The 24,153-nt window shown below is 39.9% G+C and overlaps 1 protein-coding gene across 2 annotated transcripts; it reads right to left on the minus strand.

Moving 5' to 3' along the window:
- Positions 1-153: 153 nt before the first annotated feature.
- On the minus strand, positions 154-23,558 carry CDK5RAP1 (CDK5RAP1 mitochondrial tRNA methylthiotransferase). 2 transcript variants are annotated; one of them, XM_020990747.2, is made up of 14 exons: positions 23,422-23,558; positions 21,920-22,264; positions 20,851-20,954; positions 17,047-17,081; positions 16,032-16,132; positions 13,833-14,043; positions 13,448-13,568; positions 11,356-11,586; positions 10,106-10,203; positions 9,390-9,445; positions 6,850-6,980; positions 6,447-6,596; positions 1,546-1,686; positions 154-536 (listed from the first exon to the last, which is right to left on the minus strand). In XM_020990747.2, the coding sequence occupies exons 2-14, from the start codon at positions 22,230-22,232 to the stop codon at positions 456-458; spliced, it is 1,773 nt and encodes a 590-aa protein (XP_020846406.1). In that variant the 5' UTR covers positions 22,233-22,264; positions 23,422-23,558; the 3' UTR covers positions 154-455. The 2 variants fall into 2 exon arrangements, with proteins under 2 accessions (XP_020846406.1, XP_020846407.1); XM_020990748.2 differs by lacking the exon at positions 23,422-23,558 and adding an exon at positions 23,028-23,301.
- Between the last annotated feature and the right edge of the window lie 595 nt (positions 23,559-24,153).

A 24,153-nucleotide genomic window follows, 5' to 3' on the forward strand; every position in this document is an offset into this window, starting at 1 on the left:
AAAGATTATCTATTAACCCATCTATTACTTATCAACTAAATCAGAAAATTAATTGATGTTGAGGAGACAAAACAAAGAGCTGACTAAATTTCAGAGTTCCCAAAAACCTAACCAAAGAAAAATTACATGAGAGAAAAGGGAAAAAGAGAAACGTTTTAGCTGCAGGTGAATCATTTAATAGTAATTCTTAGAGATGCTTCCATCTAGCAAATGAATCCAGAAGATTCATTTTCCACTTGACATAAACTTACTTCCTGTCAGAGAAATACCACTGCTGTAACCAGTCACTTCTCCCTTTCTCTTTGGCAAAACCTGGTCAGCACCATTTTATCACAGAATTTCAGAGTTGGAAATGACCTCGGAGAGTATCTAGTCCAATCTACAGATGCAAGTATCTTCTCACAACTTCACTAACAAGTGGGCATCCAGAAGAACTCTGTGGCTGGCAATTCAGGTCAGCAATGTGCTGAGTACTCCCGCAGAGATGTTCGGCACAGAGCAACCCCTTTCAGGATCTGGGAGTTGGAAGAGGTGATCTGGAAAAAAAAGCCATCCAAGAAAAAAACACAGTCAACTGGGCCAAAAGCATCAATTCATAAAGAATTCATCTGTAGCTCTTTGGGCAAAGGATTACTGTGGAAAAGAAGTGTGGTGGCCACTAGGGAATTCCAAGTTTCAGGAGCCCCAGAGAATCCATACAGGAAAACCTACAGAGAGAGATGCTCTGGTGATGCTCTGGAGGGTAGGGGCTTGCAGAAAGAGGAAAAAGGGATGGAGAAGTGAATAGTAAAGAAAAGGCAGAGGAATATGACAGGAAGTGAAGAACTGGGATGCAAGTCAAGGGAGAATTATACAAGGGCTGGAGAGAAGAGACAGGAGTGAGGGCTCTGTGGTGAAGAATAGAAACAAGAATGGAGAACTGTAAGAAGAGTGAAGATCACAGCTAGGTGGCGCAGTGGATAAAGCACCAGCCCTAGAGACAAGAGGACCTGAGTTCAAGTTCAGTCTCAGACACTTGACACTTACTAGCTGTGTGACCCTGGACAAGTCACTTAACTCCAACTGCCTTGCAAAAAAATAAAATAAAGAAAGAAAAGGAAAAAAAGAGTGGTTAAACTATAATCCGGCCTCAGACCAGACACTTGACACTTAACCCCAACTGCCTAAAAAAGGGAACAAAAAAAGAAGAGTAGAGACAGAACAGAGTTTATTCTCCCATCTCCTTTAAAGTAGGAGAGGGGAAAGGTAGAGAAGCAAAGAAACTGCATTTCCTTCTACCCCTCCTTCCATTTCCATATGTCCTGCTCTTTGCCAGGAAGAGTACTGAGGCAATGGTAAGTTGTATTTTCCAACTTCCCTTGCCCCTGACTGCTGCAAACACAGCATCAAGTAGCACTGAGTCAAGTAAGAACTGAGAAGTACATTTTTGAGGATTTCTGTAGTATAAATGTCATGCCAGAAATTGCTGAAATGATTAAACATGTCTAATAGAAAAATAAAACATTCATCTTCTAAAGCAAAATTAAATTAAAAATGGATCCATACCTTCACTATCACATAGTCTCCTGGCTGGGCTCGGATTAGGCCCGCAGGGTTAGTGCCATCTTCCATCTCTATGTCTGGAAAGATTACTTTGATGTTTCCATCATTCCTTCCACATAATTCAGTGGCAGAGCGCTTACTGGGCTGCAGAGAGAAGTAAAATGGATTACCTATAGGGCAGTGAACGGTATTTAGAATAATCACTTGGGATGGGTGAATGGCTTAGAAAAAATCAAGCTACATTAAGGGAATATTACTTTGCTGTAAGAAATGATACATATGAAGAATATAAAGAAGCATGGGGAAATTTCTATGAACTGATGCAAACTAAAGCAGAATCACAGAAACAATATACACAGTGACTACAAAAATATAAATGGAAAGAACAAAAACAATGAAACCAAACACTTTGTAAGTATAACGGTCAAACTCGTCACGAGAAAAAGAGAAGAGAAAATGCTCTGCCATTGCTTTTTTCCAGAGATGAGAAAGCATGAGTATAGAATACTGGACATAGAATCAGCTTTGATTTTCTGGTTAACTTTGCTGAACTGCTTTTCTGTCTGCTTTAAAATAAAAATGCTTTGTTACAAGAGCTTGGTTCTCTAGGGATGGGAGGGAAGAAAAATACATCTGGAAATTATGGTGATGTAAAAATAAAAGATAACAATTTTTTTAAAGGATAATTACTTGTATCTGTGGTTGAATAACACTGGATGCTGGTGAACAGGAAACAAAACGTAGGGTTTTAAATAAAAAACCAAGCTGTTGCTGGAAATTATGAACTGACTGATTTATTGAGAAGGCAGAATAGGAATACAATGCTAAACCATTAAGGATCACAGAACTGGGGATAGCAGACTATGAACTGATTTTGGCTTAGACAATCCTTGGAAATAACACTGAAGGTAACTGCTAGAGATTCAAGGGCTAGAGCACTACCATTCTACTAAAAAGTCCTGGGTGTGATTTAAGCAACTAGGCAATGCAGGGGATGAAGAAGTCTTTACGACAGGTCCCAAAGAATCAAAGGAAAGAACAGTAGAGACCAAGAAGTTTAGTATCTAGTTGGAGAGGCAAAATTAAATCACATGGAGCAACACCGAATAACAGAAGACAACAACAGATTAACAAGTGCTAAACTGTGTGGTGGAATGAGACACGAGATTTCTAGTCAGAAGAAGTGGGTTCAAATCTCTGCTCTGCTACTAAACTACCTATGAGACCTTAATCTCTGTAGGTCCCAGTTTCTACATCTTCAAAGTGAGGGGGCTTGACTAGATGAGCCCTAGGGCTTCCTTCTGCTTTCAAGTCAATGATCAGAGAAGAGGAAAGATCAGTGGGACTGTGGTGATCACAGAAACTTCACAAAAGAGATAAGACTTAAGTTGGGCCCTGAAAAATGGACAAGATTTGGATAATCAGGAGGAAAAGGGAAGGTCATTCATAAAGAAGGGAATAATGCAGAGTAACCTCAGAACAAGGTAAATCTCAGTAATATGAAGAACTGTAGGCAACCTAGCATCCCTGGATGCTGAGTCCCACTGGTCAGCATCACTGACCAGTAAGTGATTCACAAGACACAGAGTAGTGAGAGAAAAGTACCGCCATTACTGCTGCTCAGCTTAAAAAACAGCCCTACAGTGGCATAGTGGTTTATCCTCTTCCAAAGCCTCTCATAAAACTTGCATTTGTTCTAAAAACAACCTTGTAATGTCAGTGGGACAGGACTGGTGAGTGAAAGCACAAGGATTATAAATGACAGCTGAGGTCAGAGGGCAACACATGATTTGACATCACAAGAAGAGTATCAAGAAGGAAAGATGCTCAAGGTCTTTACTGCCATGGCAGGACATACGAGATCACAAACACCCAGTTCTAGAAGAAATCCTGGTCCAACCCTTATGCAACCAACTAATTCACTCTAATGCTCCCAGGCAGATAATGCCGAGCATTTGTCTGAACACTTGTTGAAATGGGACACTCATTACATTACAGAGGATTTATTTCTATTTTCAGACATGGCTACTAAGGACTAGGAGATCTCTGAAAAGCAGAATGCAACTCCATTCTGGAAACTGCCAATTTTTAAAACACACGGTTATACAGCACTCACAGTCAGAGAAGGGTGGGTGGGTGGGTGAGAACTTCTCTAATGGGGAATTTTAACTTCAAAAGCTTTTTTTTTAATCAAGGTCTGGGGAGGGTTTAGTGGACAACACACTTAGTATGAATCACTAGTATGATCTAGCAGCCATAAGGCTGATGCAATCTTATCTTTTGTTAAGAAAGATACCAGTTCTAGGAATAAGTAGATTACAATATAAATGTATTCAGTTTTTGCACCACATTTTGGGAAGGGCATTGATAAGCTGGAGAGTTTATAGAGGAGGATAATTAGGAGGCTCAAGGGCCTTGAATTCAAACTATTGGAGGAAAAAGCTTTAGGGATATTGAACCTGGAGATGAGATAAGGCTAAGGGGGAAGCATGACCACTGTCTTCACGTATGTGAAGGGCTATCTTGGGGAAGAAGGATTAGAATTGTTTTATTTGGTCTCATAAGGCAGAACCAGAAGAGGTAAAAGAAAGAGGCAGGTTTAGATTTGCTGTAAGACAAAACTTCCTAACAATCAGAGCTATCTAAATATGAAGGGAAGCACCATGGAAGGCAATGGGTTCCCCTTCACTTAAGGTCTCTGAGTAAAGGCTAGGTATGGCATATGTGGCAAGTATGTTATGGAAGGACTTTTTTCCCCACAGATACTGATTGTACCAGATTGTCTCTCAAATACAACTCTGAAGTTCAGCGGCCCATCTTAAGGTACGTATTTTACTGAAAATTAGTTGTATTCGCATAAACAAAGAAAGAATAAAAATAACCCTTTCAGTGTGGCAGGATTATACTCTATGTAAAAGAATCTCAGATTCAATGAGGAAGGTAAGAGAGAAATGGGGAAAAAGAAAACGAACCAAACTCTGTTCCTATATCTGTTGTGCTGCTTCCAAATGGAAAACATCCAATAAAAACATTGGATTCTCCTATGTGAACAAACAAATACAAAGGTGAGGAATGCAGGTGGGTTTGTTTTCTTTTTCGGGGGAGACTGGATCTGCAATTTCACTATACTGGCAAATCTTAGTGAGAAACTCTATTTTCCATTAATGCAGATCAGCATCTGCTCTGAGATCAGGTCCATGAGTTGCACTTCCTGCCTGGGTACAACAGAAAGATCCAGCCTCAAAAAAAAACCAAAACAAAACCCCAAAAAAACAAAACCGGGGCAGCTAGGTGGCAGTGGATAAAGCACCAGCCCTTAAGTCAGGAGGACCTGAGTTCAAATCTGGCCCCAGACCAAACAGTTAACACTTATTAGCTGTGTGACCCTGGGCAAGTCACTTAACCCCAACTGCCTAAAAGCAAAAAAAAAAACAAAAAACAAAAAACAACCCTACAAATCACTAATACTTAGATAAATGCAAATTAAAGCAACTTTGAGGTTCCACCTCATATCTATCAGATTGGCAAAAATGATTAAAATGGAAAATGAAGAATGCTGGAGGAGCTACAGAACAAGCATATTAATACAATGTTAGTGGAACTATGAATTGGTATAGCCATTCTGGAAAGGTTACCCACATCCTGACAGAGGCCTGATAAATTAAAAAAGAGACAGATATAGCTAGCCAGATAGCTAGCTAGCTTGCTACATATAGATATTTGGACATGGTCAACGTGGGAATTCATTTTGCTTTACTATTTGTATTTGTTATAAATGTTTTATTTCTTTTTTTTTCCTTTTAAATTGGAAGTATGAGTGAAAGGAAGAGAAAATAAATGCTTGTTAATTGAAAAAAAAAAAAGACAAACTTCAGGCTTTACAACCCTACACCAGAGACAGGCCTATTTATCTTGAAATAATCACAGACAAACAGAACCGATGCCATGAGAATTTTTGCCATGTAGCTACAGCAAAAGCAACTTCAAATCATGATTGATGTAGATTTTTTTGGAAAGATACTTAATTACAAAAAAAGCTTCCTTTCCAAAAGATATGCATATACAATTTTATTGGGAGCAGAATTACCATCCCACCTATGTGTGGACAATTTTAATTAAATTTGTACTTCTTGGGCACTCAGCACTTAAAAACAAAGGAACCATCACCTAGGAACCTGTTAGGTGATGGAATGAAAACTCACCCAGGATAAAATACTGATTAAAGTTAATGATAATAATAGCTGACATTTTGATTCAGATGTTAGATAAATCACTGTAGATAACCAAGTATCAACTCTTTTATTATCCTAAGTAACCTAAAACAGAGGAAACATTATCTTCAGTTGTAAATCTTATGATCCCTTCTTCCTAATATTAAGTATTTTCACTCTTTTTTTTTTTGGTGCAGGGGCAGCACTGAACACGTCTTTGGAACTCCCAGTGAAGAATCTCTATCAGTGCAGATAAATGCACCTGCTCTGTGCTGACACAGACTTGCCCAGAGTCACACAGCCCACCTTCTATCCACTGCCAAGTAAGCAGATGCATCCTTAAGCCATCACCTAGAATGCTGGGCTGCAAGGGGCTTTTAGAACCCCTCTCCTTGTTGCACTACTTCGATACCTAACACCTTGCACCTGGGAGATGCATTTGCCAGATTAGATTCAGGACTATCTGATTAACATGAATACTTGGTTACCTGCCAAAATTTCCTTGGCAAGGGCCAATCTGACACAAACATAATTATGGGAAATGTTCACATTCTTTTTGGCAGGAATTATCCTTTCACTGAAAAATTTGCAAATCCATGTCTATATTGGGAGAACAGTGAAGAAGGTCCACCGAACAGGGGAAAGTTAAGGTATTTATGTATAAGACTGATGAAAATTTCCCAAGGTCCTTACCCCCTCCACAAGGACAAGCTGCGTGTGGCCAACCACAGCCATGTTGGCTTCTGCGGCACCTTCTCGGAAGGCAATGATAAGCTCTGCAAGCCGCCTCTGTTTCACCTCCTGCGGAACATCATCCTGCAGCCTGTGATATGCTCGTGTCTTCTACAATGAGACAGGCGGAGGGAGTCAGAAAGGACCTGAATTAATTCAACTTCCAATACATACAGCAGCACATGCAAAAGAGTACAGCTGTTTAATCACACAACCAACCGTGTGCAAGGCACATGGAGACTCTCCAGAGCCACTCTGCTGTCATTCTGTGTCCCACCTGTAAGTTTACCATACCCCCGGACACAAGAATAGCTGAGAATGTTAAGAATCACCCAACAGTCTCTTTTAAGTTCCCAGAACTCACCTGTCTCATACTGTAAGCAAAAAGGAAACCCACATTGTAGCGGACTTCCTGAAGCAAGGACAGAGTCTGGAGGTGATCTTCTTCTGTTTCTCCACAGAATCCAGCAATGAAATCACTGCTGAGGCTCACTCCTGCCATACAAAGATCACAGAAACTAAAAGTGAGAAGGGACCTCACAGGACATCTAGTCCAACCTACACCAGCCCAGCACTCCCCTCTGCCACACAGCTGACAAGAAGCCATCTAGCCTCTGCCTGAAGGCTTCCAGTAAGGAGGACCCATCGCTTCCCAGGGCAGCCCATTCCTTTCGGATGGCTGTAATTGTTAGGAAACTTTTCCTTATACCGAGTCCAGATTCTCCTCTCTGTAACTTCTACATATTACTCTCAATTCTGTTCTTTGGGGCCAAGAATACCTCTACTTACTTCTCTACATGACAGCCTTCGTACTATTATACTTACAGCCAATGTCCTTCCTATGCATTCTCTTCACTGGGCTAAGCTAAAATCTAGCCAAGTTCAGCTCTTAAGTAACAACTTTTCAAAAAGTAATTCCAAACAGGCAAGCAATTAAGGCCCAGTTCTTTCCGCTGAGGCTCCAATGGCACGCGGCACTGAGCCTCTGGTTATTCTGCCATACTGGCCACCCATCTCCGGACACGCTCTCGCTTCTCTGCATTCACCCTAGAATGTGTCCCCAGAACAAAGCACAGGACTCCAGACATGGTCTGATGGCAGCGGTCCAGGCACACACCAAGAAGAGTCTTTACCGACTGACATACAGGTGAGATGCCGACTTCACCTCTTCTCAGCCTATCACATACAAATTCCACTTATTTTAAGAATGGCTAAAGCTTGGAAATCAAGACTGGACCTGCTTAGCCATGTTACAGATACAGTTGGCCTGTATTCCCAGTTGTCATTCTGTCTGGTTAAATAAAGAATTTTCATTCCAAATATTGACTTAGGATTTAAATTCAAGTCCACGATTCCAAATTGGTTCTACTTTTAATTATCACTCACTAATTGTTTGCCTCTGGAATTTCAGCTTAACATCATTCATTTGAGATGTACAGAAAATCTGGCAATTTCCTTGTGATTTACACCAAAGAAGGTTCCACATAATGGGGCAATAAAACAATTAAAAGTAAAATGCAAAATATAAACAACAATCAAGTACAACTGCCAGGTAAATAATTTTTATCATCTCAAACAGGAAAAGGATGCACTTGCAGAATTCAAAACCACATGATATTAGGTAATAGCCACTGTATATTTTAACACATACTAGCTGCATGAAATCTGAATCTAAGACTAATTACTCCAGACCTTGTATAAACATGCATTTAGAGAGTATGACCTCTCTCTCATCTGACCTGAAACTACAATGCGGAACTGGAATCGGTCATCTCGTCAGCCCTAAGGTGAAGCAATTTGCTAAGGAATACATGGATGCAGCAGGCCTAACTCTAGAAGGGCCAGATGTGATAAGTGACCCAAACGTTTACTTTGAAATACAACTTGTCATCCAACCTCTGTTTTCCTTTTGGATAAAATAAGTTCTGTTTCAATTGATGCAGCTTAGTCCTTTTAGTCTGGTCTTTTTAGTGCTTAAAAGAAAGGGACCAAGTACAAAGAGGATCATCTTAGAGGGCAAGGGCTACGACATTCCTTAGCTTTATGTTCCCAGTATCTGGCAGAGTACACTGCACAGACCAGGTGCTTAAAAAATGTTTGCTAAGAAAATCAGGAAGCTGGAAGGAATAAAGGGTGAGTATGGTGAAGTGGACACCCCAAAATGACTGCTGTAGGGGCTCAAAATTACCTATGTCTGGGCTAACAGATTATGGTGACTTAGGGGAAACATGGCCAGCAAAAAAGGCTAATGAATATTAACCTGGAACGAGAAGCTGTAGATAAAGTAGGTGAATATTGACAAGAAAATGGCAGAACACACTGTGCAACATGAATGTAATGGAATATTACTGCACCATTTTAAAAAAGAGGATATCATAAAAAAATGAACTGATGCTGAGTTAAGATGACCCAAGACAGAAGAGTCACTGTGTACATTAATACACAGAATGACCATGATCGTGTAAATGAATGAACACTAAAAGACAGATGAACTTAAAGGCAATGAGCAATATTCCAGAGAACAGGTGATGAAACACATCTCCCTCCTCCAAAACTAAAGAGGGAAGACAACAGGTGCAGGATGCTTCTTGTGTCATCCAGTCTTGATTAATTCGAGTTCTTAACAGAAGGTCTGTGGACTATTTGTTTTTGTTTTATATTTTGATAACTACATATCAACATAATTGGCTTCCTTCACAATCATATGTATTCTATTTTATGTATTCAAAAACATTCTGAGAAGGTGGAGGACAGGATCTACCAGACTGCCGGAGGGGTCCATAACACAAAAATGATTAAGAAAGCTCGACTTAACTGTTTTTTTTTAATACCCAGGGAATATTTGAGAGTGGGAATGGGATGTGTAAAAATCAAAAGGCATCACTTCAAAAAAAAAAAGCTTACCTGGAATAGATTCTCTGATATGGTGAATCAAGTCCAAATAAGCTTCCCTTGTATATCTACAATGGGAGACAAAGAGAAAGATTAGCTCATCTACATAATAAGAGGTTTGGACTATGAGGCTCCTTGGCCTCTAAGATCTCTTCCACATCTAAATCTATGATCCTAGGAACAAAGTTATATTATGTAAGGGATCCTAAGTATTGTGGTTGGCCAAACGTTGCTTCTGTTTCACCAAAATACCACATCGCTAAGGTTTTGTATTTTTATAGTATTTTTACGTAGAAGTCCAGGAAAATCCTACTGTAACCAAAAATCTGTACTGTAGACTAATCTGGGTACTGGGGGTGGTAGTGTTAATTCTTTTCACTTCTTCATTAATAAAGAAAAGAGTAAGTAAACATTTAAGTCTGTGCCAACATAGCAAACAAGCCAGATGGCATAATTCAAGCTTGTTTTGTACTAAATTATCTTCCTCAGGTTATTACCTCTGCAATGCTAATCCTCATGAAAACAGATATCTAAACAGTAGCTACAATTCAAATTCTAAGGCCTGAGAATGTTAATGTTAAAAACTGTAAACGTATATCTAGGTCTTTACTTGGTCAAGTACACACTAAATTCCAAAGTCTACAGATCTGTGAGCAATGCTGAAACTAAGGCTAGTGAAAATACATAGCAGTTTATGGTGGTAGTCAATGGTCCCAAACAAGCCTGACCCTCTTCTCATGATTTCCAAGACCCGGCTGCTTCCACTCTGGGCTGGCACATGGATCTGTTTACAAATATTGTTCCGCTCCTGGATCAAATGTAGAACCTGGACCGAAGAGAATAATTAAAAGACGGTAGGTCATTAAAGTTTCAACAAATAGTACTGCTCCTTCTATGGCCAATAGCTAACTATTCTTCCTCCTCATAGTCAATTCCTGAATAAGAGAGAATTGGCCAGAGAAGCAGGGACAATATTAGCTGTGGGTTACCTAGACTATGGTTTTGTTCTTCCTCCTTTCTAGTGTCTCACAGCACTCCCACCAAACTGGGAGGGGGAGAAAAAAAGATAAAATAGTAAAATTATTTTGCAGGCTGTTAGTGCTCAGGCAAAAAGTTCAATCAGGGAGGGTGGTGAAACTAAAGGCATTAAAATGACATTATGACACTAAAATCACTTGTGACTTTCAAACTATCCACTAATAAGTGAGATCTGGCTAGATTTTCTTAAACAAATATACGGAACTCAAAATGGCATAATATCGTATGGAAACAATATTGGCCTCAGAGGCTGGGGACCTGGATTCCAGGTTTTCCTCTATACTATTACACTAGTGTAGTGTACTACCCTACATTACCAGTGATGAGGTCATGAATATCAATAGCCACAGAAGGTATAGACTATTACTCGTTTTATATGGGTTCAAACTTGTATTTGGCTACAACTCAATTTCTTTTCAGACTAATTTGGTTCTAACTTCACACACCATAGCACATCTTAATAAATGCTGGTTGACTGAGCTATAAGACCTGCTGACTCTCTCTCCCACCCACAATACTAACTGGCATAACAACACAAAACCTTTGAAAATAGAACAGAACACCCACAGAATGCTACTGTCAGAGGAGAGTAATATCACCTGCTTAAATGGTTGGCTGTCTTAATTAACTTTTATTGAAGGAAATGTTATGTTTCAGAAATGTTATATTCCAATAATCTGTCCTCCTTTCAGCCCTGCCTCTCCTCCCAACATTCACTTAGCCAACAGTCGGCCCCAACCTCATACTCATCATAGGCTTCACCTTCCATCTTTATCCAGAGAGGAGTTTTACATTCCTACAAAAGAACAACAGATTTCAAAGATAGGGAATACACTACACCAGCCCTCTGATTTCTTCTTGGTCTCGAACTTGGACTTTCTGAAAGAAAGGCTTCCATCATAATAGCAACATCACTTCCTCATGGAGATTCCACACTTGCCTCATCAGGAAAGTCCTTGGGATGGGGAGAAGTGAAGCGGATCCTCATTTCAGGATCAACCCTGGAGACCTGATCCAGAAGATCAGCGAATCGAAGGCCTCCTTTCTTTGTTTTATAATTTGCACTAAATCCTCGACTCAGATTAGTAGGTGTGGCATTATTGAACTGGATCTCTGAGTTGTCCCGATAGCTGTTGACATTCTGACCAAGGAGTGTTACTTCTTTCAGGCCCTGTATAATGGCACAAATACATAATGGGAGGAATTAGGAAATACTCGCTGCACCTTCATACCAAACCATTACTTTAGAAATAAAGTGGAAAAATAAAATCAAAGTTTAAGTTTTTGAGCAATTATATCATATTTTAAGTAGCAGATAAGATGTGATGAAAACTATTTTGGTATGACTGCCATTCAGGTAGCAATATACCTCCCCAAACTGTAACCATCAAGATGATTCAGAACCTGACTACATTATTCTAGACCTCTCTGGGCAAGATTACAAAAAGCTGAGTAACTATGGAACAATTTAGGCACTCTTAACAGATTTAATGCAGTAGCAACCTATAAGAAGTGGCCGTATTCCTCCTATAAGTGCCTGTTTCAAAGAGAACCTGTTACTCATAGGTAATATTAAAAAGAAAGCCATCTGCTTTCCAGAATCCCAGGACATCCAGTTTCTCACTTCTTAATGTGATTAAGAACTTTAGACTCAACAGAAAAAGGAAAATCAAATTAAATTTGCACCCACTACTTCCTTTGGAATGAATTATAAGAGAAGCCCCTGCTTAATCATAACTTCAACATAATCAAATTAATTTACTCTTCAGGATTGGAGTAGACTACAAATTCAGTAAGTTGACAGTGTGCTATTTCATTAAGAGGAAACAACAATTCGATCTTAAGATGTGTTGATCTGAAGCATAGTATTCATAATGCAGTAAGTGATGACCCCACTGGACTCGGCTCTAACCTGATGACATTTAGGATACTATACTCAGTCCTGGGCATCACGTTTTTGAGAGGACACTGACAAGCTGGACAGTGTCCAGAAGAAGGTAACCAAGATAACAGTAATGAAAACCCTGCAACATAAGGATGAAGGGAAGGAACTGGGGATGTCTTGTCTGGCAATTCTTCAGATACCTTCTAATTTTAAGATTTTAGCATTCTGTGACTGAATGAGATGGCTCTAGTTTAACTTCAGTTCAAAAAAATATGGAACTTAAAATATGAAGAGAACAGCATCAGGATTCTTTAGTCACACTGCTAAATATTTGTTTCTGATATTCAAAAGAAATCATCATAAAAGATAATAATAAATTCTTTGTTAATTACATTATTATCAAATAATCTCCATATAACTATTTGAAATAAATAGCTTCTGCTGAAATATTGGTGAAGATCATAACTTTGTAAGGCAGTATGGTTTCCAAATAACGTTCTTTCTAATTTGACTACACTAAATGAACATATATTTGACCATGCTAGGTGAATATGAAACTACGAAGAATGAGTATAAATAATGCTCATGAGTTTAGCTAGTGGCTTGGACAGGGATGAGCTACCAAACACTCTTGTTCTTCAAATCTCATGACAATTTCCAAGGATGATGTCTGATAAAAGACCTTCAGATTTGGCAATTAAGACGTCATTGATAACTTTGGAAAGCCGTTTTAGTTTAGATTAGAAGCCAGACTGCAAAAGGCCAAGGAGTGAGTGAGAGGAGAGGAAATAGAGGCAGTGAGTGCAAACTATTTTTTCAAAGAATTTGGCTGAGAAAGGAACAAGAAAAATAGGATATCTTAAGGAAATGAGAAGGTCCTAAAAGATTTTTAAAGATAAAGACGACTTGGGTATGTTTGAAGACAAAAGAGAAATAATTAGTTGACAGCAAGAAGCTAAAGATACACACGTAAACATGGATACACATATCAACTGCCCAGAGACCTTTTACTTAACTCCACTTGAGAAGTTCCCTCTTCCCACTTCTTTGTCTTTCACTTCCAGAACTGGCAGACCGAACCCACAATATCAGCCTCTCTTACTTTTCCCAAATAGTAAAAAGGAAAAATGCACAGGCAATGTATCACCTGCTCAGAGAGTTTCTTCACTTCCTCCAGAATGGAGGCAATTGGCCGGCTCCTTTCACGGCCACGTGTGAAAGGAACGATGCAGTAGCTACACATATTGTCACAACCTCGCATAATTGACCTGGGAAGAAAATCATCAGAAATTATCAAAGATCCAAAAAGTAATTAAAACTTTCACAACATTACCATATTTCATTGTTTTGGTTTTTTAAAGCTATACACCCACACAAAATCAAATTCAGATCTTAGAGATAGGCAGAAACTTGTCATCTTTAAGAATTAAGGCTTAAAACACAGGGCTCTGCTCTGAATCCTTTGTATCTGATGTAATACATGGATCATCAAAAGAAGAACGTCAAAACCCAACACTGGGGAAATGACTCACACAAACGCTGATGTGGCATTTGAACTTGTCTGGACAGGCATGACGTCTGCATAGGTCTCGTCTAGTGAAAGCAGAACATTAGCAGATCTCTGGCCAGAGTCAGCTAAAGTCAGCAGCCGAGGAAGATCCCGGTAAGCATCTGGTCCAGCTATGATGTCTACCAACTTTTCCCTCTCTAGGATCTCTTCCTTCAACCTTTCAGCCATACACCCTGGGAAGAGAAAAATAAATACAGCTATGGAGTGGTATTTGTTCTCACAGCTCATGCTAAGCACACAAACCCACATTCACCCATGAAATTTATGTGCATGAGAGCATTCAGCTATCCTGTGAAAGCGACCAAAACACGAATAATCTTGCAATCAATATTTTTCTACGCAAGTATATCAAGAAGAAAGAACCTTAAATCCTCAGTGTAGTCAACTGATCACCAACTCACTAAACTGCCTGAGGAAAAGGAAGTGTCCACCTACTCAGAAACCTTTTAAATGCATGTGCCTTAAATCGAATTGACAGTCAACTAATGATTTGTAGGCCAAAAATAACACTGTGCCAGGAGTTCATTTAACTTTTTTTCTACTATAACTATGCCTTTCCCTCCCCCCCACCCCTTTCCCACTGGATACTGCTGCTAAAAATATGGGAAATGGAGTCTGGCATATGTTTGAGAGTCACCTATGGCGCCTGGTTAAAAGGAGGATGCTTCTGGGGATACCAGGAACAAATCCTCTTGGATGGTATCTAAGACACACTCATGTGTAAGCAAAAAACCTGGGGCATTTGATAAGTAGCCTAATAATGATGTAGAGGTTACCCTGGGTTCTCAAAGACTAGGCCAAGAAGGCGTAAGCTCTGGCTAGCCCTATGCTACTAGAAGGGACATGTTGAGAGACTGTGTGTCTCTCATGCAAAGACAAACTAAATTCAGAGAGGCTCATTACCAGTTTTCTGCAATATGACAGATTTTTCAAATACAACAATTCTTCCAGAAACTTTGCTAAATCATAGAGGAGTTACTGGCATTTGTGGAAGAAGCATGAACATCAACGCAATCACAGGTTAATGAAATACTTGAAGAAGTTTAAAAATGTATCTTGGTATATAAGTAATTCTTAAAAGAAACTACCAAAAAGCTCAGGATATCATGAGAAGTCAAAAGATCAAAACCTTAGGGTTGGATAAGACTTTAGATGAGGAAACTGAGGCCCAGAGAGGTTAAGCGACTTGTCTAAGTTTACACAAGTAGTAAACATAGAGGTCCTGTCACTCCAGAGTCAGTGCTCCTTCCACAGTACTACACTGGCAAAAACTCTACTTTTTGGCTTATCTTTTCCAACAATATGTTTTAGGTCAAAAGAGTGACAGGCAATCATAGATGCTGGCCTCATTCCCCTGTTCTTTTTGGAAACATCAAGGATTAGCTCAGAAGTCTCAGCCCCTCATTTAGAGGCTTAGGAGGAGTGAGCCTTTATTGAAGTGCTACTCTGATGAGTCCTGGTATGGAGGCGACCTATGAGAGGGTACCCTAGAAGACCACAAACTCTGATAGAGTTTGTCTATCACAAATTTGAGAATTGTTGTTGTTGTTGCAGTAGAGTATGGTCTCATATAAATACATGTAATGCTTACTGTTTGAAGAACTAGGCTTCAATTTCTTCATCTACTAAAGAAGGGGATAGGATTAGATACTCTCCAAGGTCCCTTCCAGCTCTAAACCCTAAGGACAGTCTAGCTAAGCTCAAAAAGACTCATAACTAGTAGGTCAACCACCAGATAATCACTTTTTGGCCATAGCAATCGTGAATGCCTTCAACTGAGGCATGAAGGAGTTGTAATCTGTGCCTGTGGAGAAAGTCCTGGAACTGCTAAAATTTTTTGAGGTACTTAAGGCACTGTCCTACTCAGACTTCTTTTATCAGACGTATTCCCAACATACATAGGGCCAAGTGTTTTCTCCATTCTTTCAGGCTGCCACTTACTTGTAGAACTACATGTTGTCATTCTATTTCCTTTTCTAACACTAATATACACAATTTTGCACTATGGGAAGTCTTTGTATAGTGAAGCCAAGATACACTGATATCCTGTTGGGTCTGCTCAGAATTCACAAGTGGCCGTCTCCAACGAAGAATCTAGTACATTCCAGCAATACAGAGCCCAATCCATCAAAATGACTTTCATTTCCAAATTTTAGGATACCTAGAATCCCAATCCGAAGAGGAACCTGTGATTTGAGACGTCTGGCCTTTACAGATTTAAGTCGTTTTAAACGATTCCAGATGGTCTGTTCAGCCTTCTCCCTGTGGCATAAATAAATAGACCAAGTTAGAACTGAAATGATCAGGACATTTAAAAGAGTCACCACATAACTGGAGGCAGAGAGAATAATGTTATAAATTACTTGGGTCCTCTTAGTGGTCTTGCAGAGAAGGATCATTAATGTAATGTAACTTTAATGTAATCAGTGATGGAAAAATAACTATGAAAAATGTGTATGAACTGAAGTAGAGCAAAGTAAGCAGAGCAAACAATTTACACGGGAACATAAAGGAAAATAACACTGAAAGGCTTCGGAACTTTGTTCAGTGCAGTAACTAATAGCGACTTCAGAGGAACCGACAATGAAACAAGTCTCTGACCACTTGTAGAGAAGTGCTGGATGACAGGTATGGAAGTTAGTGTACGTTTTCAGATAAGGCCAACAAATTGGATTGTTTTGCATAATTGCATTTTATTATTAGGGAAGTTCTATGGGAGTAGGGAGAGGGACACTGGGAACTGACAATTTTTTCTAAAAGAGCATTAATAAAACAGAAAGAAATACAGCTACATTTAGAAAAGAAAACAAAGACAGAACACCTATGTTTAACACAGAAACACCTATGATTAACCAATAAAGGATGCTGGTAAGACCTGAGCACCTAACTTCAAACAGGTCCTCTGAACATGCAGTATATATCCTTAGTGCTAGAATGCTGCCTCATCAATTTGTTTCAATGGTCACAAGAACTATCCAAAGAGTGAGGAAAACTGAGCACGGGTCATCTCCATTCTCACTCCTAGAAAAAGCATTACATCCTACAATTCAATCAATCCACACTGATTAAGAACCTTTTAAGTGCCAGGCACTATGTGGTCTACAGATGGAGGTCAGCACTCCATAATACAAAAGACAGTGAATCATTCTTATCTGCTCATATGGACAAAGCCTTACCTGATTGAACATGTGACAAGAAGAATCACGTCAGCCTGAGATGAGAGCAGGAAAAAAAAAAAAAAGAAAAATGATCATTTTTGAAGTCACTGATTCCCTTGAAGAATTATTACTACAAGTTCCGCCTATTCTCCATCCTCATGACAATCTCTGGTCATTCTACCCTGCCCTGATTTCCCACACTCTCTCTCCAGGTCTGTCCTCTCTTGCCTCCCTTCAAGATCCAGAACCTACAGATAACCAGTTGAACTACACTGTCCTCTACCCTTGAGTCCTCTGAACCCTTATCCTATCACCCAAAACTCCAACCCTAGCAACAACCAGTACACAAATACAGAGATGGGAGATGGAAAACTGTGCATGGGAAACAGTGAGAAAGTCAATTTGGCAGGATTGTAGACTCGAGGAGAGTAATGTGCAATAAAGCTAGGAAGGTAAGTTATAATCAGGTTGTAAAGAACTTTGAATGTCAAAGGAAAGAGTTTATATTTGATTCTAGAGACAACTGGGAACAACTGAAGTTTATTGAGTAGGGGAGTGAAAAGGACAAGGAAACCACTTTGGCAGCTACATGGAGGATGAACTGGAGAAGGAAGATGAGGTGGGGAAACCAATTAGAATGCTATCGCAATAATCCAGAAAAGAGGCAATAAAGGGCACACAAAGGTGGTAGCTGTGTGAGCAGAAAAAAGGAGACGGACTTGAGAGATGTTACAGAGGTAGATATGACAAGATTTGACAAATGAGAGGACTTATGAAATGAGTAAAATAAGGAATCAAGGATGACACTGAGGCTGCAAACTTGACTAACTGGAAGGATCATGGTGCCCTTAACAGTAATAAAAAGTTCAGAAGAGGAATGGGTTTAGTGACTCCAGAGGAAAACAATGGCCCAATCTATACAACCTTTTTAACACGTTAAATTGAAGATGCATAGAGGGCATGAAGTTTAAAATGTCCAACAGATAATTAATGATGCAGGACTGTTATTTGGGAAAGAGATTAGAGCAGGATAAAATAGACTGGAGTCCATTGGAGTCATAACCTATCCCCCTCCTACATTTCCAGTCTTCTTACACTTTATTCCTCTCCACGAACTTACTCTTCAATCCAGGGACACTGGCCTGCTTGCTGTTCCACAAACAAGATATTCCATCTCTCAGCCCCAGGTAATTTACCCTAGGTATCTGTCCCCCATGTCTGCAATGCTCTCCTTCCTCATTTCCACTTTCTGGCTACACTGGCTGGCTTCCCTGGCTTCTTTTAAGTCCCAACGAAAATCCCATCTTTTACAGGAAGCCTTTTCCATTTCCTCTTAATTCTGGTGCCTTCTCCCTATGTCAATTACTTCTTATTTATCTTGCATATAACTTGTTTCGTATATATTTGCTTACTTGTTGTCTCGCCATCAGATTGTGAGGTCCTTGAGGGCAGGGACTGTTTTTGGTCTCTTTTTGTATCACCAGCACTTAGTACAGCGCCTGGCACATAGTGAGTATTTAATAAACGTTTACTCACTTACTGAATGAATTGTAGGGATAAGATCATTAAACCCACAAGAACCAGTAAGAAGAGAAGCAAGCAGAAAACAAAGTTTTGGAGCACATTCATCGTTAGGTGGTATGATAGATGATGACTGAGCAAAAAAGTATGAGAATCCAATAAGTAGGAAGAAAACCAATAGAAAACTGTATCATGAAAACCCAGAGTACACAGGAGGAGAAGACTATCACTGGCATCAATTTTTTCAGGGAGGTCAAGGATGAGAATTAAGAAAAGGCTATGACATTTGGCAACTAAAAGGTCACTGGTAACTTCTGAGAAAGCAGTTTCAGAGGATGAGGTGTTCCACCTCCTTGCAAATGCTAATCATCCACATGAGCCTTTGTTCTCATCCCCTCTCATCTTTGCTGGGATTTTGTTCCAAAAATCATTCCCAACCTCCCTCTCATCATCCCTGACACTTCCCTATCAGCTCCTCTCCCCATCATGTACAAACAGGCTCATTTCCACAAGCTATTAACCAATATCTCTTGCAACCTTAACTGCCTGACCTCTAAAAAGAATAACTGACACTCCAATAATTCCACTGGTAGTTACATACTTCTGTAATACTTCTATAAAATATCCTCACCATCAACTCAATCCTCCAGCCTTGGCAAACCAGCTTCTGATCACAGTGCTATAGTGAAACTATTTTCTCTGAGATCATCAATAACCTGTAAACTGCAAAACCTGCCTTGTTTGCTGTAATTCACACTATTTACTATCTCCTTCTTTTCAATACTCTCTCCTGGATTTCTAATGTCTCTGACTGCTCACTGGTTTCTCATCCTCCACCTGCCACTTAGGTGTGAGTGTTCCCTAAGGCTTTATCTTCTACCCTCTTCTCTCTTCTTCCTGTATTCTTTCTCACAGGGATCTCACTCAATCTCAAGACTTTAATTGTTACTTCTACGTAGTCGACTTCCAAATCTATGTATCCAGGCCCAATATATATCTGGATGTCCCAACAGCACCCCCAATTCAATATATACAAAGCTGAACTCATCTTCCTCCCAAAGTCACCCTTCCCCTTAATTTCCACATTTCTATTTATGACACCACCATCTTCTCAGTCATCCAGAAGGGAATCTCAAATGTTATCTTTGATTCTTTCTTCTCCCTCATACAAAAGGTCCTATCAATTCTATCTTCATAACACATCTTGCATTCTCTCCACTAACAGCCCTGTCACCTTAGTCCACATTTTCTCTTGCTTTGGAAGAGATCCTGTCTCGAATCTTTCCCACCATCAATCTATCCTTCACACAACCATCAAAATAACCATTCACACAATGACACCTATGTCAATCCTTCAGTGATTCCCTACTACCTATAGGATAAATACAAACTTCTTAGTCAGCCATATTAGGCTCTCCATACTCTGGCTCCAACTTACCTTTTTCTAGCATCTTTTTCATTCAATTCCACTTCAGGCACCTTAGGTTCTAAATAGCTAAACCAAACTATAAGCTTTTCCCTGATCTCATCCTTCCTTTCAGACTTATATGCATTCATGTAAACTGCCCACAATGCCTGACACACAATTTCTTCCTCATCTTTACTGGTTGAAATTACTTTCTCCTTCCCTTCAGGGTGGAGGCTCAGATGCCACTTCCTCAATGAAGGTTTCTCTGATCTCTACCCATCACCCCCCCTCACCCCCAATTAAAAGTGAGCACTCTGTCCTGATTCACCTAGATTATTTTATCTGGATCTCTTCTTTACCACTTTCACATTCTACTTTTTATCATATTTATTTACACACTATTTCTAGTAGATGTACAGTCCTTGAGGGCAGGAACTGTTATTTTTTCATTTTTGTATGCAGAGTACCTAGTATACAATAGACATTTAATGGCTGATGAATTGAATATATCATCTCATACATGGGATTTTTTTCTTTACCAAGAAACTCCAACATGCACCCCAAATCACTATTTTTTTGCATTTTAAATAATTTTACTGATTCTTTTTGTTTTTATAAATTATTTCTTAATAAACACCATCTTTCTAAACCGATAAATCTTTCCTCACATAACAAAGAAAAAGTTAAGTAAAACCAACTGACAAAACAATCATGCCTGGAAGCTTGTGCACCATTTTGTTCTCATAGCCCTCCACCTTTCTACCAAGAGAAGGGAAGTATATATCATTATTTCTTCTATGTGACCAACACACCAAACCACATTTAAGAACTTACCATCAATGCAAATCTTCTTCTAGTCCCAGGATATAAGAAAAATTAAAATGATATCTTACCTCATGGAGGCTATTAGTTCTCAAATAGCCATTCTTCTGCAGAATGGACCAAGCAATCTCTGTATCATTAACATTCATTTGGCAGCCATAAGTCTCTAGATAGACTAGAAAAAGAAGGAAAATCCTATGTAATACAGTACATAAGAGGGAGAAAACAAAGGGTCATAGATAAGAATACCTTTTCAAATACCCTGACAACACCTGGAAATACTACAGTGATATATCAGGTTTACTAGTAATGGTTGTACCTATATGTTAACAGAGTCGCATCACCACAATATGTCAATTATCTCATCTATAAAATGAAAAAGGATTTGGGCCAGAAGACTTATTGAGGTCACTACCAGCTTTGGGATCTATGATTCTGCTATTCTGAAATAGCAATATCAATTTTACAAAACTCCCTATAAAACTAAAAAGTATGACTAAGGTTCTACTGAATCCCCAACTCAAAAACAAACAACGAATCTGCTTAACATTATAAACCTAAATGATTCTTTAATCCTTTTATGCCTTTTGGCAATCATTTTCTCAATTAAAAGGGCAGAGACTATCCAAAGGTCACACAGGAAAAGAATGTTATACTAAAAGGATAAATTCCCAGGAATTCAAACCCCACGCTGGCTAAAAAGAGTTCCTCTATGTTAATATGCAACCCTGTGAAATTTTGTAACTGCAAAACTTTCAAAGTTTTCTTACATGGAAAGACCCTAAACTGGAGCCAAATTTTCTCAGCTTTTCAGGCTCAGGACAATTATGAACCTGTATGATGCATCCATTCTACAGATTATTGCTTAATAATAATCTAATTATTATATATATCTAATAATAATATCTAATAATATCTAATAATATATCTAAAATATCTAATTAATAGATATTAAAAATGAGTGGTCCTTATCTTAACAATTAAATGTCAAGGACCTACAAAATAAAATAAAAGAGAGAAGAAAAAAAATTTCACAGTAATCAATATTACGACAGTTTTTGAAAGCTAAGACCTAGGACATGAAAACTGCATGTTGGCACTGAGGGAGACCAAAGAGATAGAAAGGAAGTAAAAACAGACCTTTTCTCCCTCTTCCTACAAGGGCTTCTGCAGTAAGATAAGGTGGAGGATCTTCCACTGCTGCAGAGGAATCAGATTTCTCTTGAGGGGTTGAAGCATTTCTTAAAAAGTGCTGAAATGTTGGTCCTGCTGCCAGTCTGGAGCTGAAATCCCTCTGGACTCTATCATCTTGCCGTTTCTCTAACTCTGGATATACTTTTGCATTGAGATGGCTTGTTGCTCTGTAGGTCCTGAGGATCTGCCAGATTACTGAGGACCATGGACTCTGCCTCAGAGTCTGACTGGTTTTCAATGCATACTTCAAAGGTTGCATGTCGGGAGCAAGGAACCCAAACTGTACAAAGACTAAAAAGAGACAAACATGTTACAAACAAATTACAATTAATGAACCAACCTCTACTGAAGTCTGCTTCTGATGCCTCATTATGGCACAGAGATAACACTGGATCCTCACAGACCGTAACAGCAGTGTGCAAGCCCTGGTCGTCCCATCAATCAAGAAAGACTTTGGGTATGGACTCAGTGACCAGCTGTATGTTGGCTATCCAGCTGATCTACCTAAATTCATAGAGGTTCGGCATCAACTTGGCCACAGATGATGAATTTTTTAACCAAGCATCTCTCAAGTTAAAAAATCAAGTTAAAAAGGAGTGCAATTTGGAGGGTGTGTTCACATCAACAAAGTTATTGATCCCAAGCTTCAAAGCATGATAAATGAAACAAAATTTTTGAAAAGCAGTAAATGTTTGAATCTTAAGGTTATTCCTTCGTAATTCTCCCACATAATGCCATTTAACATGAAGTATTACATACAAATGATTAAGGCTTTCCGTGGACAAAGCCCCTCAAATCACAAACTTCCCACCACATTCCTCTCCAACTCATGCTGCACACTTGCCAGGTAAACCTCATTATATGCTGGCAAAGGAATTTTTCATTCTCACGAAGTCCACATCTAAAACACCCTCTTCACCTATATAGACTCTTTTCCAAAACTGCATGAAAAATTGCCATTTTGCAAGAAATCTGCCAATTAATTTCACCTTACTCCAGGATCATAATTTATGTGATGTCAGAGCAGGAAGAAGCCATCTAATGTAACACTCACTTTTATACTTTTTGGTTTTTTAGCTGTTTCATGTTATGCCAATGTTCTGACTGCCCAATCAGATTCCTTACTGTATCAGTGCCCACAACTGCTTTTGTTTCTTCCCAAAGGACACCAAATCACACTCGGTGGAACCTCAACAAATGCTATTTGAAACAGCTCCAGCTACACTGACTGCCCGCTGGGCCCTCCAAGCTCGCCATCGGCCCCAGGCCTTCCTTCAAGGTCACAAGCAACACTAGGGGGGAACCGTCCTGCCACCCCAGATCACAAAGGGGAGGGGGCGGAAGTGGAGGGGGGGGCGCGACACACGTGCGCGATGCCCAGTCACACCAGTCGGTCCAACAGTCTGGCGTTAGGGCCTCTTAACCCGGAAAATATCGCTCCTTCCCACCTGTCCGTCTGCGGTCACCCTCCCGGCTTTGCAAGGAAGCTGCGGAGAGCGACGAGCCGGCAGCCAGAGGCCGGGAGGCTGCCTTACCACCTCCAGATCCCCCAGAGAGTGCGATCACTCCACGATCCCTGCGCAACTGCGCAGGCGCATTTGGTCCCGTCCGCAGCGGGCCCTCCCGGAAACAAGCCCCGGGAGATGAGTTCCTCCCCCTGGTCCCGTTCTCTTGGCTTCGCTGCAACAGAAGTCTTACCTTCGCTAATGTGGGCGACAACCCTCCCCTTCCCAAGGAAATAATGATAAGGATACTAATATGGGGGGAAAATCCTATGACTTATAATGTTATGGGTCCTCCACCCCCTGAAGAATTGGGGATCTTGAACCCAAGGAAGCAACGTGTGGGGCAAGATGACAGCCTTGCCAGTCTTTGGAAGTCTGCTATGTGGAAGGGGAATATTCTCGTCCTACCTGGCCCCAGAGGATTGAATGAGGAGCAGTGGGTGGAAGTCTCAGAAGGGAAGCGTTACACTGGCTCTAAGGAAATTAGTAGAGACTATAATATTCCACCACTTGCAGTCATACATTGTCCCCTGAAAAATAGTGTGGTTAAAATCACGAGCCTTTGTTTCAAGGGCAAGCTCATGGTCCTTGAAAGAACTCTTCAGTTTCCCAAGGTTTTTCTCCTCCTGTTCAGTAATGATTGAAAGCCTTTGTCCGCTTTGCAGGGTCTTTCCA

Source organism: Phascolarctos cinereus, unplaced genomic scaffold (assembly GCF_003287225.1).
Source record: "Phascolarctos cinereus isolate Bilbo 61053 unplaced genomic scaffold, phaCin_HiC Scaffold_2;HRSCAF=192, whole genome shotgun sequence".
Lineage (NCBI taxonomy): Eukaryota > Metazoa > Chordata > Mammalia > Diprotodontia > Phascolarctidae > Phascolarctos > Phascolarctos cinereus.

Bases quoted from the DNA above. Each gene is read 5' to 3' on its own strand.
- CDK5RAP1 (XM_020990747.2), bottom strand. From the start codon at position 22,232: ATGCAACCTTTGAAGTATGCATTGAAAACCAGTCAGACTCTGAGGCAG. The intron at 13,569-13,832 runs GTGAGTCATTTC...TTTTCTTCCCAG, and splicing joins AATGCCACATCAGCGTTTGT to GTCAATTATGCGAGGTTGTG. The intron at 1,687-6,446 runs GTAAGGACCTTG...TTCTCTCTGCAG, and splicing joins AGCTTGTCCTTGTGGAGGGG to CCCAGTAAGCGCTCTGCCAC.